The sequence below is a fragment of the Danio rerio genome, chromosome 1 (assembly GCF_052040795.2).
Source record: "Danio rerio strain M-AB ecotype USA chromosome 1, GRCz13ab, whole genome shotgun sequence".
NCBI classification, from domain to species: Eukaryota; Metazoa; Chordata; class Actinopteri; order Cypriniformes; family Danionidae; genus Danio; species Danio rerio.
Genome location: NC_141021.1, coordinates 41987946 through 42005776, shown reverse-complemented (window position 1 = coordinate 42005776; position 17831 = coordinate 41987946). Strand labels below are relative to the sequence as shown.

The window sequence follows — 17831 nt, the reverse complement described above, 5'->3', positions numbered from 1 at the left end:
GCAGTTTTTAATTCACTGCAGCCTGTGGAAGTGCATCTGCGTGTGCATTAGCCGAAGTGGTGGTATATTCATTAAGAGCGTGTCATGCTCGCCTCTCTTAGTTACTGCATAGGGACTGAATACACAGACGCTCAGATGATTTGTTTCAGAACGGTGCAGCACATAAATAAGGCCCTGCGAAACAATGCTAAATGCAACATTACGTTCCACCTCCAGGCACAGGAGATAAAAAATAGGATTAAATTCAGTTTCGAGTGCAAGAAGGCAGCTTTCATACATCTGTGTGAGGATGGCGAAGTCTCTGAAGAGTGTGTGTATGAATACAAAGGAGAGAGCGGAGTACAGCAAATTATGTTCTGAAAATTAAAATGGCTGGACTGCTTTCATTTCGCAGTGTTTATGGAAATCAATCTCTTAAAAAACAGCAAGCCCTCATATGCTAATGTCATTCCCTACAGTCCTGGTTGCACAAGAACGCATGCACATCTGAAGAGAGGCAGGTAATCTAAAGCACATCCTGTCATTTAGGACAGAAGCTGCACTGATGCTTTTGTCCCTGCTTTCAAAAAAACACACACACTTGAAGCCCTGCTATGGAGTGAGTGGTTTTGGGTCACCTGTCTCTCAAAGAAAGGTGAACTGCATTTGACAATGGCTGGTCTTCAGCTCAGTTATTACTAGCTATTTTTTCAATGGTGAAGAAGAGATGGACAAATGAGTGAGAGTGTGTAGATATTTCAAAGGGTCTACAGCAGTTGTGTAAGTCAAACATTCCTACATGTTATATACAGCAAGTTCAGTCTGTGAGTAAGAGCAAAGGCTCTAATTGAACGATTGAATCACATGTCTAAAGTGCACAGGTACACTAGTGCATGTCCAAATCCACTTTTGCTATTTTGAGGATGGGAAAAATGGTTGGTCTAAAGATGCTAACAGATGTTGCCCTTGACCTACAATTTCAACACTTTAACCCTGGGTCTACTGGACTCTAATATCCTGTATATAATATAAATGTGCTAGGAAGTATACAGTGTTGTCATTGAAACATTATAATGATTTATAGAAAATGAGCCAAGAGTAAGGAGTCTGATAAACAACTAATACTTGTATAATTTTTATTTTTGTAAAAAATGAAAATGGGTCGGGGCAGCACCGTGGCGCAGGGGTAGCACAATCACCTCACACAGCAAGAAGGTCGCTGGTTCAAGCCTCGGCTGGGTCAGTTAGCAGTTCTGTGTAGAGCACTCATGTTCTCCCTGTGTTTGCGTGGGTTTCAAAAGTATGCGCTAAAGGGGAATTTGGTAAGCTAAATTGCAGCTGAAAGTGCATAAGACATATGTTGGATAAGTTGGCGGTTAATTCCACTGTGGCGACCCCAAATTAATAAAGGGACTAAGCCAAAAAGAAAATAAATGAATGAATGAATGAATGAATTAAAATGGGTCCCACGGACCTGAACATCTTTAAGGCTTAAAGCCTATTTACACAGGGCATCAGTGTCAAAGCTTCCCATTTACTTTTAATGGATGACGTCACGCCCAGCTGAACTGAACTGTGGATCCATCGCCAGGAGAAGTTGGGAAATTCTCAACTTTTCAAGTGCCAACGGAAGCGTCAGTCACTCAGATTGCGCTGTGCAAGTACCCCAGCTCAGACAGAAGACAGGACTATAATTTAATTGGCTGACACTGCTATGATGATAGCGTCAGCCCCAATTCAGAAACACTTTCTGTCAAGCGTTGATGCTGTAGCCCCATGTGAATTGGGCGTTAATGAGTTATGGGTGTGTTTTGGGCCTAGCAAACATTAAACCAAGAGTCTCATCTCCCATTTACCTTTAGGAGAGAGTTGTAGTCTTGCCATTTTTACATTTACTAATTTCATGTTGGACTTTGTAAGTAGAAAACCTTAACATTTTAGATTATTGAACCATTCAGATCCCTTAACTTTTCATATTTAAAGATGTTTGTGTGTCCCTGTATGTGTAATAACATGCATGGACCTGCATACAGGTGCATTTTACTAACATGCTCTATATAAAAAAAATATTTTCTATTTAAACAACAGTGTGCAGGATGTAAAAACGATACCTGCACCAAGCTGAAATAAGCAAAAACCGATTGTGTCGTGCCTGGAGACGCATTGCACCATGTGTATTATAGGGAAATATGTGTCTATGTGGATTTGCTGTATCTGCTCTATTCATGTCTGTGTGTGGGCAGTTTTTTCACCTTGTGCAGATGAAATGTCTCAAAATCTTATTAGAAAAATATTAATTTTGACAAAAGCTTGCAGGGGCATACTTGTGAGGATAAATGGTTCATGAAATAGTGAAATAATGTGTTAATTAACTGAAAAAGATTCTATAAGACGTGTTTACAGATAGAGGTCACGGTTTGTTGTTGGGTATAATTATACAGCAGTTAGTTCCAGTTCATTTAAGAGGATAAAAACGGATTTTTTATTTATAGTATAAAATCCATATAACATTAGGAGCAGTGTTGTATTTCGTGTGTCAGAATGCTTAATTAGCTGACATTAACAACTTGAGGAACATTTTCTGTATTTCGACACAGAGCAACACTCTTGTCTAATTGGACAATGAGGATAAGGATGGATCAAATCAATAAGACACACTGTATATGGCTCCAAGACTCCAATTTCTAAAGAAGAGCTTGAAAGAAAAAACATATCATGGCTTCATAAAACATATAAGTCATAAGTGTCAATTTGAGGCTATTTTCAAAACAACACAGACTTTTGCACGGACTACTCACAGTTTCTACACATGGACATTCAATTGCATGCCTTTCAGGCTAACATTTTATTCACTTTTAAACTTCAAAGCTGCTAGAAAATGCACTTGCCACTTTATACACACTTCTAACATTGGATTGTTACAACTTTTATAGTTATTGTTGCTTTTTTACCTTTTATCTCTTGTTATTGTTGTTGTTTTAGACAATTAGGACTGCACTAAATGGAAGGGCAAACATAAATTCTGTTGTATTTTGTACAATGACAATAAAGATTCTGATTCTGATACTTGAACTTGAGGCTTGTATTGAGTGGTCACATACACTTAAATTGTAATATCAATAATGCTTATACTGTATTTGGGATAAACTAAAAAGTACTCATAGTAAGTTGCTGTATAGCACTTTGCTAGCTGGCCTCCGTTACACTCACCCCCCCAAACCTCACTCCCATCCTGGACGAGCCCCCACATGTAACAGTCCTGCTGCACCCAACCCTGTCTGAGCTGGAACCGAAGTGTTGATTCTTTGGGAGTCGGTTGCTCTAACAAGGAGGCTAAAGACCATGGCCAGCTTCTGTCACTAGAGCCCCTTTAGAGGTCAGAGGAGTGAAATTTACCTGCATAGGAATTTGAAAAAAAATTACAGGTCCCACTTTATATTAAGTGTCCTTAACTACTATGTACTTACATCAAAAAATAAATACATTGTACTTAGTGTGTTTATAATGTATTTGAGAACACTTGTGGTGCTTTTGAGTTGGGATAGAGGTTGGGTTATGGACAGGTTTGGTGGTATGGGTAGGTTTAAGGGTGGGTTAAGGTGTAAGGGATGGTCAACGGTGTATTTACAAATGTAATTACAAAAGTTATTACAGATGTAATTACATACATGTATTTAATTACGCATAAGTACACAATAAACACATGTATTTACACAATAAGTGCATTGTAACAAACTATTAACTCCTGTGTAAGTACATATTAGTTAAGGCCACAATATAAAGTGGGACCAAAATACATATTTAAATTAACTCCAAAATTTTGTATTGTCACCTACTCCATAAAAATACAACAAAAATCTGTATATATCTGCTATTTTGCTAACTCTGTTAAGAACAAGTGACTCTAAAAACACACTGGATGTAATATTCATGTCATTAAGTCTATATATATATATATATATATATATATATATATATATATATATATATATATATATATATATATATATATATATATATATATATGCACATGTATGCTGTAGACATGTACTAATTGTAGGTTTTGCTTTGTTGTCTGGATAAATGAGTGAAAAGTCCTTTACAGACAGCGTCGGTGGTGTTGTTGCTGGGAACACGCACACACAGATCAAGGTTAACTGAAGGAGCTGGGGGTGTTGCTGCTGTCTGTATTGATTGAGAGTAAGCCGTGTGATTGTACGCATTGCTGATGGCTTCATTAACTAGCTGCTCTTCTACAGGACCCCCGTCATTCTGTTTGGCCCTCACAGCAGACTAAAGACCCACCGCTGGAAGCTTTTGCCATAGCAAATTTTCTTGCCCTCTTAATACATTAACATTGCCATGCACTCAATGGCATACAGATTTTTTATTTCTTTCAGTGAGAGAAAAAGCAAGACGCAGCTTGAGCTCAGAAACAAAAGACAGACTAAGCTGAATGCAAATTCTGCTGAAATAAACTTAACCTGATTGTGTCACTGCTGCTTAAGCGGAGATGAATGACTTCCCCCTTTGCTGTGTTACTAAACAGCCACTGACGCCTATATAACTGCATCACGATCAATTTACCTGTAATTTATGACCAATTCATAAAAGCACATCCAATTTCCTAACTCTGCTGATGGCATGGTGGAGCATGAAAATATCCTATAACCGATGCAAAACATGCTGCATCACTGAAAGCGCGGACACGTCCATCACCTCAAGAACAAACACATTACTGTATGGCGCATCATCATAATGGCCTTCAAACAAATGGCCATCTATCTTCACAGCATGAGTGTGTGTCCCTCTGTGAGTGTGTGAGTGCTTGAATTAGTTCTTAAGTGAGGAAGACCTAGTGGGAATACACCTGCCTGTGGGTGGGAGAAAATGATAGTGACTATTTATGTGAAGTTATTTTTTTCTTATCATTACGGTTATTTAGCATATGCTTTTAATCATCTTATGCTCTGCTGAATAAAAAAAGCTATCAGCTGTATTTTATAGGTGCAGTGTGAAGTTTGACTGGTTCAAAACACACGCAAGTGCAGGTGGCCAGATTGACATCAACAGGAACGAGCTATTAGGACTAAAGGTTGATTTAAGTGTTCCAAATAAATGCAACACAACGACACGTGATAGAAGAAATATTCTCCATATTAAATAGAGATTTTGTCCTAATCAACACCTGAAATTTAGATTTTACAAACGGCTTCTATTTGTTGCAGCTGAACAAAAGGACAAACTGACAATGTTTACCTCAGTACACCTCATGTGCTTTATTCAAAGTTAAATGCTAAAAATGTAAGTTTGTATGCCATTTCCCATGACATTAATTGCCATACTACTTAAAGCAGCAGCAGATAGTTCCCCTCAGATCTTGAAAAATAAAATAAATTTTTTTTAAATTTAACTTTAAAACTAGACTTAATGTAAACCAACATGTCAGTGATTCAGCATCTACATTTATTAATGTTAAAAACGGTTAATATGTATTGATTAGATTGTAAACCTTACAATTTTGTTGGAGTGCAGTAAGTGCACTATTCTGTGCTTCTCATTGGCTGTATTTAAATTTCTGTTGTGTTTTGTCTGGTGCAAACAGCCAAATTGCTTATCTATGCAAATTTCATCACTAACCGTGTTGTTAGGATACAGGGTTAAAATGTATTCTGCTCACCTAATGTTTACGTTTGTAATATTTATATTGTTTGCTAATTTATAACCACCTCATGTGTACGTTTCGTTTTGAATGGCTACTGTCCACCAGAGGTCACATTACGGTCACGGACACACACTTTGAGAGCCTTCCTGACTGAATGATTGAAATATGTAGTTTTCCAACAAGGCAACCTGGGGTGCAAAAATATGATTGGTTAAACTGGCACTGTGCGGGTTAAAAGAACGAAAAAAAAAAAAAAAGATGTTGTTCCAGCATGTATCGCAGATATTCAAAGCAGAATATCTGACTTTTTCAGATAAACAAGAATGTTCACTTAGCATGTTTCTGAAATATCTGCAAACATATGGTATTTTTATGCTTTAGAAAAGTCAAAAACTTACATACAGCACCTTTAAATATACTTCAAACCAAACTGAAAAACAAATTGAAACAAAACCATTTCAAACTAATCAGGCAGAAATTAAGTTTTTAAAATGTATTTTTGAGTTTGTTTTGACAGATGAATACAACTCATCTCAGATGCTTACAAAACTTCTCTCACAGCCACCATCATTGTTGTTTACAGGCAGACATACAAAGAACGTGATAAATGTACAACTCCATCTACTGCAGAGTTGGAGCGATAAACCATTAAACCGTATTTTAAAACTTCCTTTTGCTCTTAACAAAGAATGAAGAAATAACTTTGTTTAAATATATCTGGGCTTTGATGTGAATCTTTTACTTTGCCACAACTATGGCAAATAAACAAAGAATTTCGGAAGTTGCACCCTGTGTAGCTCCGCCCACAATGAAAACGAATTAAATATGCAGAATAGACAGAAAACCTACTGAATCTGTCACATTTGGAGGTTACAAAATAATACAAATATTTTACTTTGCAAATTTGTTTATTTTACCATATCATATTTTAATTCAAATGGTACAAGCTTTACCATTCTATTGCAGTCAGACTCTGGCAGGCATGCATTAGTGAAAGCAAGCAGTTTTCTTTGTGTGCTGCGTGTACTATCAGTGTACCTCTGTTTAAGACTGACAGCTGAATTTACACACCATTTATCAGAACAGGTGTTCGGGATGCCTTACAGCCCACAGGAGTGAGTTGAATAACAGAAATCAATGTATAAATGAATAGCAGAAGTCAACCCCCATTCTGTTCTTATGTTGGTAGCCATAGTGACAGTCAATATCAAAGATAGTGACTTCCATAACAGCGCCATGGCTTATCACAACTGACACAGTGTTATTTAATAAATAAGTCGAGGTGCGAGTTCATCCGTCAAAGCTTAATTAGCTGACAGTGGTTTTCAATTTTTAGTGTAGAGCGCAGCATGTGGGTCATGACCAGACGACAAAACTGATGGGAGCAGATCTGGAGGAGAGACATGGAATGAATGGAAAACCCTTAAATTAAACATATCTGTGTTTTTGTGAAACAACAGACACTAGGTGAAAAAAATACATGCATTAGGCTGTATGACAGAAACATTTAATATCCAATAATATGAAAAAGGTAATTTTTATGTCATTTAAAATAAAAATAAACAGAAAATAAAAGAAAAATAAACAATTAAAATGAAAGATTATCTTTCTTACACCACTTACATTATATTGTTTCCAGAGTGGCTAGTGTGGGGAGTGTCTGTCCAACCCGCCACAGCTAAAATCTATCCGTATTTGGCAGGTGTTAATGTTAAGCCCTGTATATACAGTTGAAGTCAGAATTATTAGCCCCCCTTTGATTTTTGTTTTCTTTTTTAAATATTTCCCAAATGATGTTTAACAGAGCAAGAACATTTACACAGTATGTCTGATAATATATTTTTCTTCAGGAGAAAGTCTGATTTGTTTTATTTTGATTAGAATAAAAGCAGTTTTACATTTTTTCAAATCCATTTTAAGGTCACTATTATTATTATTATATATATTATATATATATAATTTGATGCTCTACAGAACAAACCATTGTTATACAATAACTTGCCTAATTACCCTAACCTGCCTAGTTAAGTCTTTAAATGTCATTTTAAGCTGTATAGAAGTGTCTTGAAAAATATATTGTAAATATTATGTGCCGTCATCATGGCAAAGATAAAATAAATCAGTTATTTAATAGTTTTAAAACTATTATGTTTAGAAATGTGTTGGAAAAAAATGATCTCTCCGTTAAACAGAAATTAAGGAAAAAAATAAACAAGGGGGCTAATAATTCAGGGAGCTAATAATTCTGACTTCAACTGTATGTATAATGAAAGTGAAAGAGTGAAACGCACATGAAACACAAGTAAAACCTGTAGTTTTGTGGCTTTCCAAATGTGGCTACATGCTCTCATGTGCTCTAATGTTTATTAATGTGCTCTAACGTTCTAGTGTTTCACATATTTAAAGTGCAATTTAAACATCTGACTAAACATGAGAACAATTTTTGTTTTGTCTGTAAGGCTTTTTTTACCCAGACATCTATCACAATTACAGAACAAAAAATCTTAAGTTATTTCTCTTTCATTATGACAATGTTTAAACAAATATGCTGGAAAACAAGACAAAATAATGTGTAAGAAATTCACTTTTTGCAGCGAGACTATAATTGCAGCCTTGTGGGGTTACAGTGCATTAACACACAGCACAGATTCACTGCACTCACACTTAAAATGCAGGTGTTAATAATGAAAATTGGTAGTTATGTTTAGAACCATGCTAAGCATGACTATAACTGTATTTAGCGCAATACAAAACCCTGACAGACAGTCTTATTCTGCTGCTGTGTGAATGCAGCCAGTGCATGTTCCTGAGTGCACAATAAAATGGCACTCCATTTCACTGGTCAGTGGGTTTGTGTGGCAGCTAATATTAGGGACAGAGTGAATCCTTCTTTCAAGAGCACAGACAGAGAGAGAGGGAGAGAGGAGGGAGGAGGAGGACGGATAAAAAAAGGAGAAAGATTCTAGGTGGAATGCCAGGGCATCTCAGAATCCACACTACTTGAATTCATGGTCTGAATGGTTCAGACAATCTCAAAACCCATTTATTGTGCATTCTGCACACACACAGCCCTATTATATACTCCCATTAAAACACTCTCTTCTTTGAACTTTATATTTTCACCTAAACGTGTTTTTTGGCTCATCATCCTTATTCCCAGAATGTTCCAGGACGTGTCTGCAAGTGCCGTGACAGCCGGCACATCAAAGCAGCCGCCCTGATACTGTAAGACTAGTGTTTAAATGCTGAGGAATGTAAGCCTGTTGCTCTCAAACACACTGAGAGGTTTATGCTCATCCCAGATCACTGAAATGCACATCCGAGTGCCAGTAAAGATGGCATAGTGCAAACAAAATGGTTTTGGAGTGTGTGATTTCCATTTGTGTGTGGGTGTGTTTGCGGCTCAGGAGGAGGGTCTGGTTAGGGTGTTTGTTTAGCTCCAGTTATGTTTATTTAAGGGAGTGTGGGTCTTCATGGCAGAGGGTCCTAAAGGTGCACTTGTGTAGGAGGGAGTCTGTTTGGTAATTTTCTCGAGCCTATTACTGTGTGTGTGTTCTTCTGCCTGTTTACTAAATGCAAATGCGTTTTTTGTGCTAGAGAAGGGGCTTGAGCGGATTGTGCCTGTGCTGTATTCTGCATTTGTGCGTGAGCGGGTGTTTGTGTGGTTGACCCTTACTGTTCTCAGTAGACAGGGCAGTAACTGCGTTGGTTGCTGTGGAGTCAGATTTGACCTGGCCGTTCTCAAAAGCATAGCCCTCCGTCTCCTGCAGCTGCCAATTCAGTCCAAAGAGATGCATGGCTATAAAGAAAGAGACACAAGAGAGAGAAATTAACATTTAAGAATAAAGAACCAGGATGCAATGGATTCAGAGAGAATTAAAACAACATAATGGGAAAGCTGGGATAAAACTAATGTGGTTTTATTCTAGATGGTTAGAAATTAGCCCTTAGGTTTATTTTAAACTGTCCTTGATACAGAGTAACTATTCATTTAACTACTGAGAAATATTATATAATTACATGTACTTACTGTGTGGAATGTGGGTTAGGTTTAAGGTTAGTTGTACGCATTAATAATTGTAACTACAAGTACATTGAACATGTGTAACAAGGACATGTTAAAATATAGTGTTACCTTTTTTTCTTGGTCTTGTTTATCTTTCAAAGTCTAGGGGAACCTTACTGTCCACAAATTTAATCAAAGACTTAATTAATTAAAAAGTTAGCAGCAATCTACTTCTTACCCAAACCAAATTTTTTGAGGAGTCATTTGGGCAACACAAAGATTAATAGTGGGACTTGCCTTGGTAAACATAAATACTTATTTTGCTTTAAAGTTATCACAAAATGAAAAAGGACATTTTTTTGTAATAAAAAATGATCAAGCCCTACTGTCCTGTAACCTATCACTTAAACGACACAATAGCAGAATTTAGCAAACACCAAATTCGGAGTGATGCCATAGAAAAAGCATTTAAGGGTTATGCAGAGATCTTTTGGGAGAGTTGTGCTAGTTACTGAAAAATAGTAACTAGTTACAGTTACATCATTCAAAAAGTAACTCAATACCTTTATCGATTACTCACACCATTAAGGGTAATTTCTGAGTTACTTTTCCAAACAACATTTTTAATGATCCCATTAATGCCCTTATAACGTCACTTTAGTGCTACACTGTTGATCAACTTCACAGTTTTAATAAATTTGCATTCTCACAACTAAAACACAAGACACACCAAAACAAAAAGTCATATTTAAATACTAATTTATTTAAGTCAGACCAGCAGCACAAAAATAAAAATATCACAGGGTGATAAACCAGCTGAATAATATATTCAGAAACAAAAACTAAAGTTGCTTCGGCATCATAAAAATTTGTGTTTAACCCTTAAACATGTTCCTTCATAGATTATGAAAACTAGCAACAATATACAACAAACACAAAACCTTTATTAAGTAAATAAATTAAAATAATCTGAATCATCAATCAGAATCAATTTGGTGAAACTGCTTTTATAGACAACCAAAAAATTTGATGCATTTTAAACAAAACAAAAACATAACAGCTGCTCAAAAATGAAAATGATAAGCAATTTTTAAACTAACCACAAATTAAATGTGGCATGTCAGCAGCTTATGCTGTGTATATTCAAAGAGCAAAATCTGCTGTTGTATAACAGCTATAAAAACATGTAAAACAATAAAAATTAAATCACAGCATTTTTTTTCTAAGCAATAAAACCCTACATTTTAAATAACGTGTTCTGAAATATAACAGAAATATGTTAATGGGTCTAATTTTTTTATACAGATAACAAATGTGTGCTTATTTATTTGAAACAATAAACATAGTATTACTAGTAATAGTAATTTAAAATAGTAATGTTAATAGTCTCTCGGTTACTCTGGCGCGCACACCTTGTGCACATTCAGTCTTTCTCGTGCGCACTTGGTGTTTCTTGCGCACATTCAATCTCTGGTTTCGACTGACTTTTGTCCAGTCTAGCGCCTCATACACGACGCGTCTTTCCTCGCGGGGGTTAATTGGCATCCACCAATCCCATAATGTTTTGCCACTGTAATAAGAAGGTGTAGGCTAGAGTGCAGCCTAAATTTATCAATTTAGTAACAGACAAACGCATCATATTGTAACGATAACAAAATTAATATATTTAAAAAGTAATGCACTACAGTATTAGTTATTGTGAAAAGTAATGCCATTACATTAATGCATTACTAGTAGCGTGCTATTCCCTAACACTGTCTTTCACTGATCATTTCTTAAAATAACATTTCTAAATGTAAAGAACATTTTATTTACTTTTCTTTCTTTAAAGTCTTTATGGAACCTTCAATGCCAACAAACAACTTTTATGTCGTTCAAGAACAGCCCTATATTTACACACAGTTTTGTTTGTTTCTGAAGCCATTTCACAAGAACATACAAAACAATGCAGGAGAATTGTCGGTCGCAGTTATTGCTTTGAATGTGTATACTCTGTGAAGAATTAATTACAGACATGTTGTGTAATCAATGCCCCATAAAAAGACCTTTTGAAAGAAGACTGCACAGATGTCCTGTATTGATCTGTTTGTGCTTTATTCAGAAGCTCTTTAAAAGGTTGTTGTTATGTGTCAAGTGTAAAGTGTAAATACCAATTCATTCATCGTGACTCACGTTTTTGTGTTTAAACAGCTCCAAGATTGTACATTCGCTTCAGCTCATGAATTGGGTATTAGAAACTGGAAAGAGTGTGTGCTTGTGCTGTAGAGTAATATGTTTAGACAGCTGCTTTCGCTGTCTCATTTCAGTTGTTCCTGAAATGTCTGAATGTTCTTAACTGGTCTATGATTTGGCAGTTGTTCAGCTTGACGAGAATGCAAGAGAGAAGGGTTCAGTAAACGTGTGCATGTCAGGATTTAAGGGTTTAAAAAACACAGTGGGCCTGTATATCTACACAAGGTTCAGTTCAGGTGTGGTTGGAAACACAACTGGCTACAATTCATAGTGGGTTTGCCAAACATTTTCGGTTCTTCAGTTTCTGCAACAGTTCCCTGTGGGTAGCATGACGGCCTGATTGAATCAGCACCCAATTTTAGCATGTTTTGTTTCCTTGGTGATGGCTGGAAAGCACATGCCTGGAAAGGTCATACAGAATAGTGTACCATCTGTAGGAAGCTGTATAGGAACTAAGCCATCATGATGCCTGATCCTTACATGGGGAAGTGGTTGGCTCTAAACCATGTGGAAGTGCATGAAAATGTCATGAGGTTGACAAAAGTACTGCACATAGATACGTATAATAGAAGAATAGACTGGCTATTCATTTTGCAGGCATGGAAGCTTTCAATGTTGGATTAAAAGCATTGTATTGAAGCTGCCATTTCATACGTGGTTGATAATATGTTTGTGTTTTGAAGAAATATTTGAATAATGTTGCTGTTTATACATTTCAAACATACAGTGACCAACAGCTACTAAGCTTCATGGTGGAAAATGCCTGGTGTGAGATAAAATAAAGCAGATTGAGATATTTTATATCTGTGGATTAATGATGTGTGAAGCACAGTAGCGGAGGACAAGATTAGAAGATGGATTTGCCTTATTTGTATGGAATAAAATCGATATCATAAATATTTGGTGCGTGAATAAAATTCAAGCATCTGTAAATATAGAAACATAAAGGAAAACGGAAGGTAATCGTAATTTTACGAAGGTACAATTCTAAAATCTGTGATTAGAACAAACACAGATACAACATTTTCTTTGTTTGTTTGTAAGTGACTGATAAATTCACGATGAGTGTACCTTACAAACATGAAATACAGTTTCACCATGGACACGACGACCTGATTACAAGTATGAATAAAAAAGCAACACTCCACTGTCAAAATTACGTCATCGCTCTCACAGGCATTGATAAACAAGCGAGAGCCATCGATCACAACGGTGCGCTTGCTGGGCACTCATGCTCCCACACACCGTCTCAGGTAAGATTTTTGTTATTCCCTCTTTGAGAAATGTTCGTCTGGAGCTGTAATTAAGGTTGAGACTTAATGAGGTCCATTTTCGCTGTGTTTCTGGGACATTTTACAGAATCAAAATTAAGAACGGGCTGTTGTGATTGATGGCTCTCGTTTGTTTATTAATGCCTGTGACAGTGATGACGTAATTTTGACAGTGGAGTCTCGCTTTTTGATTCGTACTCGTAATCAGGACGTTGTGTCCATGGTGAAACTGTATTTCGTCTTTGTTAAGTACACCTATCGTAAATTTATCAGTCATATCAAGACAAAGAAAATGTTGTATCTGTGTCTGTTCTAATTACAGATTTTGGAATTGTACCTTGGTAAAATTACATGTAAGTTCTGTTTTCCTTTACGTTTTTATAATTACAGATGCATGAATTTTATTCTTGCACAAAATACTTATGACAGCGATATTATTCCATATATTTGGAGCTGAATTGACATTATTATCTTTACATATTTTAATTTTATAGCAAAAAAAGTGATAATTCTTATTGCATAAAATGAAGCTAGTCATCAGTTCTTTGCTGGTGTTTCCAACGGCATGTATTGGTACAAGTCAGTTACAGTTGTGCAAGATCGAACCCTGCTCTGAATTATGAGCTGATATGAAACCAAAAAGTGGGGGCTTTCTGTGTGAAAGCCCCTAAAATGTTAGATTTTTCAGCAAAACAATGTATATCATACAAGTTTGAAACAGCATGATGTAAAGGTTTTTATTTTTCATGTTTGGCTGAAGTACTCTTTAACTACTAGGCCATTTCCAGCTTTGATCTAGTGATAATTGTAATGCTCATGTGATTTGTGATATCATTAGTTGATTTGGTCTTGCATTAATGCATGAAAATCTCAAAGGAGTAGCTGTACAGTATTGGGTCCCTGTATGTGTGTGTGTGGTAGCTTTGTGAGGTGGGCTGCTCTAAGGGGACAGGCTGATCCTCTCTCTGAGTAACAGCAGTGTTAGCTGCAGACGTTGGCTCTAATAAAGGTAATTTAGACCTGCCAACAACCCCCACTGGGTCTCTCCATGCCCCCAGAGCGCACACACAAACCTCCCCACATAAATCATTTTCTTTCTCTCTGCACTGGTGTATTTGTGTGTTTATTTATGTGCGTAAACTTTCCTATGTGTGCTTGTTATCCAGGACTGTTGGCTTCTTCTAGTACCCCCTAAAACGTGTAGATAAAGCTCTTCAGCTTGTCGTGGCATTATAGAACAAAAGCACTCCAACAATGCGCAGAGATAATGAGAAGAATAAAGACCTTCAGAGAGTTTAGAAGAGTTGAGGTGCGACGTAGTGGCATTAAAGTATTTGAGCAGTAATTGGCTTATAAAATTCCTTAAGCTCATCCTCCAAACTGTCTTTATATCTCTCTATCTGGTCCTCTCTCACTCTTTCGCTCTCATTAAATTAGATACCCGCTGGGTCGGCCCGTTCACAGAGCAGCCGATGTCCAGAACTCTGACCCCAGCAGAAGCAGGGGGTTATGGGAGAGTGGGCGGTATTGACTTCTCCGGCAGAAAGACGGCCACCCCCTGCTGATCAGATCGAGCTGCTCGCCGACACACTTTTGAGCATGCTGCTCCATTAACTTTTCGCATCGTAAACGAGGAACGAATGTGCAAAGTCTCTCACCTCTGTGCTGGATTCTTATTGTTAATGAAACAGATGCTTGATGGTCAGTTGTTACCATATCTGAAACAAATGTGTGTGTGAAAAAATAACATTAAAAAGATGCATGCCCATGTTCTAAGAGCCATGGGGTATTTGGGAACGATCATGCATGTGTATGGAACACATCCAGGCTATTAGAATACAAATGTGCCAAGTGCAAACACAAAAAATAGCACAGAGTTCTCTCGGCTGACAAAGAATGTAAATTGGATGTTGGATTATTTTTTTCCTATCAGTTGTCTCGCGAGTCATAAAACAGCTAAAGGTGGGCAAGATCATGGGAGGTGGATCGCTTTGTTAATGAGCCCTGGGAACAGAGAGCGATGAATGATAGAGCAGGCTTCAGTGAAAGAGCAAATCTACATGGTGGTGAGAGAAGAGAAAGGGCAATGGAGGCAAGCACAATGCCTGATCAGTTTGAAGGTGGGCCGCTACTGCCTCAGGTGTGTGCAAAATGAGTGCATGAATGAATAAGTGCAGAAGGAGGAAAATAGTTTTTACCGGGGCACTAGAGTTCACAAATAGAGCAGTGAGAATTACAGTTGAGCTAAATACAAGGCAACTTATATGAGGCAGGATTGGCGGTTATGTAACCAGTGGGACTCGCAATGCTATAAAGGAATCAGCGGTGCTTCATCTTAAAATACAGCACCATATTTCTCATTATATGTCACTTGCGATCATTAGCAAGTGGATGGGGAAAAACTGGCTTCCTGTGACTGTATGAGAAACTATTTTCAGAAATTAGTGAGAGGAAAACAAAAGCAACACCAACAAATCTGAAAAAAGTGACAGTCATGAACTGTTGTTTAAACCGCAAGTGAAACACACCAATGAATAAAAAAAGGAAAGACTTTCCGCAGCAATAAATCAAGGGCAAAACCAAATGTCCTTCCATCCCTCAGGGTGTTGGGTTGTGAGTACAGCCGCTGACAGCTGTCCCCTGAGCTTTTCCAAATCACCACACAAATTACCTCAACTCTCTTTGTCCCTATCTACAATCATCAACCACTTCTTGCTACATTTCTGTACACCCATTTATGAAAAAAAGTTAGAATGCATCTTAAGAACATTCCATCAATGCCAATCAAAACTTGCTTTTCAAACTTTGCGAAAAAAAGGTAGGTTTTTTTTCTTTCAAAATGACTCAGACGATTAATTATTCCAAAATAATTCAGTGGGAGGACAAAGCAGCTTGCAAACGTGTGAAAATAAGAGCACACTGTGGAAAGCCTGAGTTATTATTTCCTCCAGAGTGTCACTATTCATTCATGGAGACAGAGGCCGAATGAAAAACTCTACCTGGCTCTGCCTAAATGTAAAATGCTTTTCTGAGGTGCAAAAAGCTGTGAAGTATTTATGAAGGGCTTCTCCATCTTTTAAAACACGACGGAGGACCTCTTGGCATGCCATGCTTCCTCTGGCTGGCGTTTGGTCCACTGGGGCCCTTTTATGAGTTTCTTCAGATTTTGGCGTCAATGTTAGGAGAAACATGGAGAGGCTATTAGCTCTCTGCTCAGAAGATGCAACATTAAAAATAGTTAATGGAGGAAAAATAGATCTAAAATATTGCTCTTAAATATTTAATGAGGGCACTCACAAATAACCAACAATGATCTTTTTTCAGTACATTTTTTTTCACCAATTGAACTGTATGCCTACTGTATATATACACTCACTGGCCACTTTATTAGGTACACATTAGTAGTACTGGTTTAGGTACACCGTGGTCATTAATTTATGGACATGGACAGCAACAATACTCAGATAGGCTGTGGCGTTGAAACCATGCTCAATAGTTACTAATAGTCCCCCACACCGTTACACCACCACCATCAGCCTAAACGGTTGATACAAGGCAGGATGGATCCATGCTTTCATGTTGTTGATGCCAAATTCTGACCCTACTCAGATGGAATGTCGCAGCAGAAATTGACACTCATCAGATCAGGCAACGCTTTTCCAATCTTGTTTTGTCCTATTTTAGTGAACCTATGTGCATTGTAGCCTCAGTTTCCTGTTCTTAACTGACAGAAGTGGCACCTGGTCTGGTCTTCTGCTGCTGTAGCCCATCCGCCTTAAGGTTGGACATGTTGTGCATTCAGAGATGCTCTTCTGCATACCTCAGTTGTAACGAGTGGTTATTTGAGTTACTGTTGCCTTTCTATGGCCATTCTCCTCTAACCTCTGGCATCAACAAGACATTTGCGAAACAGAATTGCCCCTCACTGGATATATTCTCTTGTGCGTGAAAATCTAAGTAGATCAGCAGTTTCTGAAATACTCAGACCAGCCCGTTTTTCACCAACAACCATGCTACTTTCAAAGTCACTTAAATCACCTTTCTTCCAAATGTATGATGCTCGGAATGATCTGCAGCAGATGGTCTTGACCATGTCTACATGCCTAAATGCATTAACCAACATTAAATGCAACATTAAAGAGGATTGATTATGCAAAATTATATTTCTTATTGTTTATGAACAAAATGACGTGACCACCCAGTGCAAAAATCCCATAGTGGTAAAGAAAAATCCACAATCTCTGTTAGCTATATTGCCCGTTAATCAGAAATTGTTGATCAGTATTTTGGTGGCATACCTCCCTACTATTTATTTAGCATGTGAAAAAAACAGAATGTGGGCTAAGTAGTACAAGATTCTGAAGTGTGCATCTAACAGATCTTCTATCCTATGAGCCTACAAGATATAATTTATAAATGGATGTGAAGCAAGTGTCTCAAGATGAGCCATTCAGCAATGTACCTCAATTTAACTCCACTTTGAAACAGGTTCCACCCCTGACTAGTGATGGAATCTACACTATTAGCTAAGCTCTTATCTCTTTACACATTCTGCTATGTGTATCTACTTGAAAGAGCATTCAACTGCAGCTTTCAAGTAAGAAATTTATTCCAATTAAATTAATAACTCATTCAGTCAAGAGCAGAGAGTGATTGAATGTTTTTCTTTGGGTGTTAT

General features: G+C 37.3%; 1 protein-coding gene across 41 annotated transcripts in view; it reads right to left on the bottom strand.

Moving 5' to 3' along the window:
- Positions 1 to 17831, bottom strand: part of tenm3 (teneurin transmembrane protein 3) — a 971756-nt gene that overhangs the window by 112702 nt on the left and 841223 nt on the right. For all 41 annotated transcript variants that reach the window (XM_087235111.1, XM_087235107.2, XM_087235110.2 and 38 more), the window contains one exon: positions 9321 to 9443. In XM_087235111.1, the coding sequence (XP_087091237.1) occupies positions 9321 to 9443 (123 nt within the window). The remainder of the gene's footprint in view (positions 1 to 9320; positions 9444 to 17831) is intronic.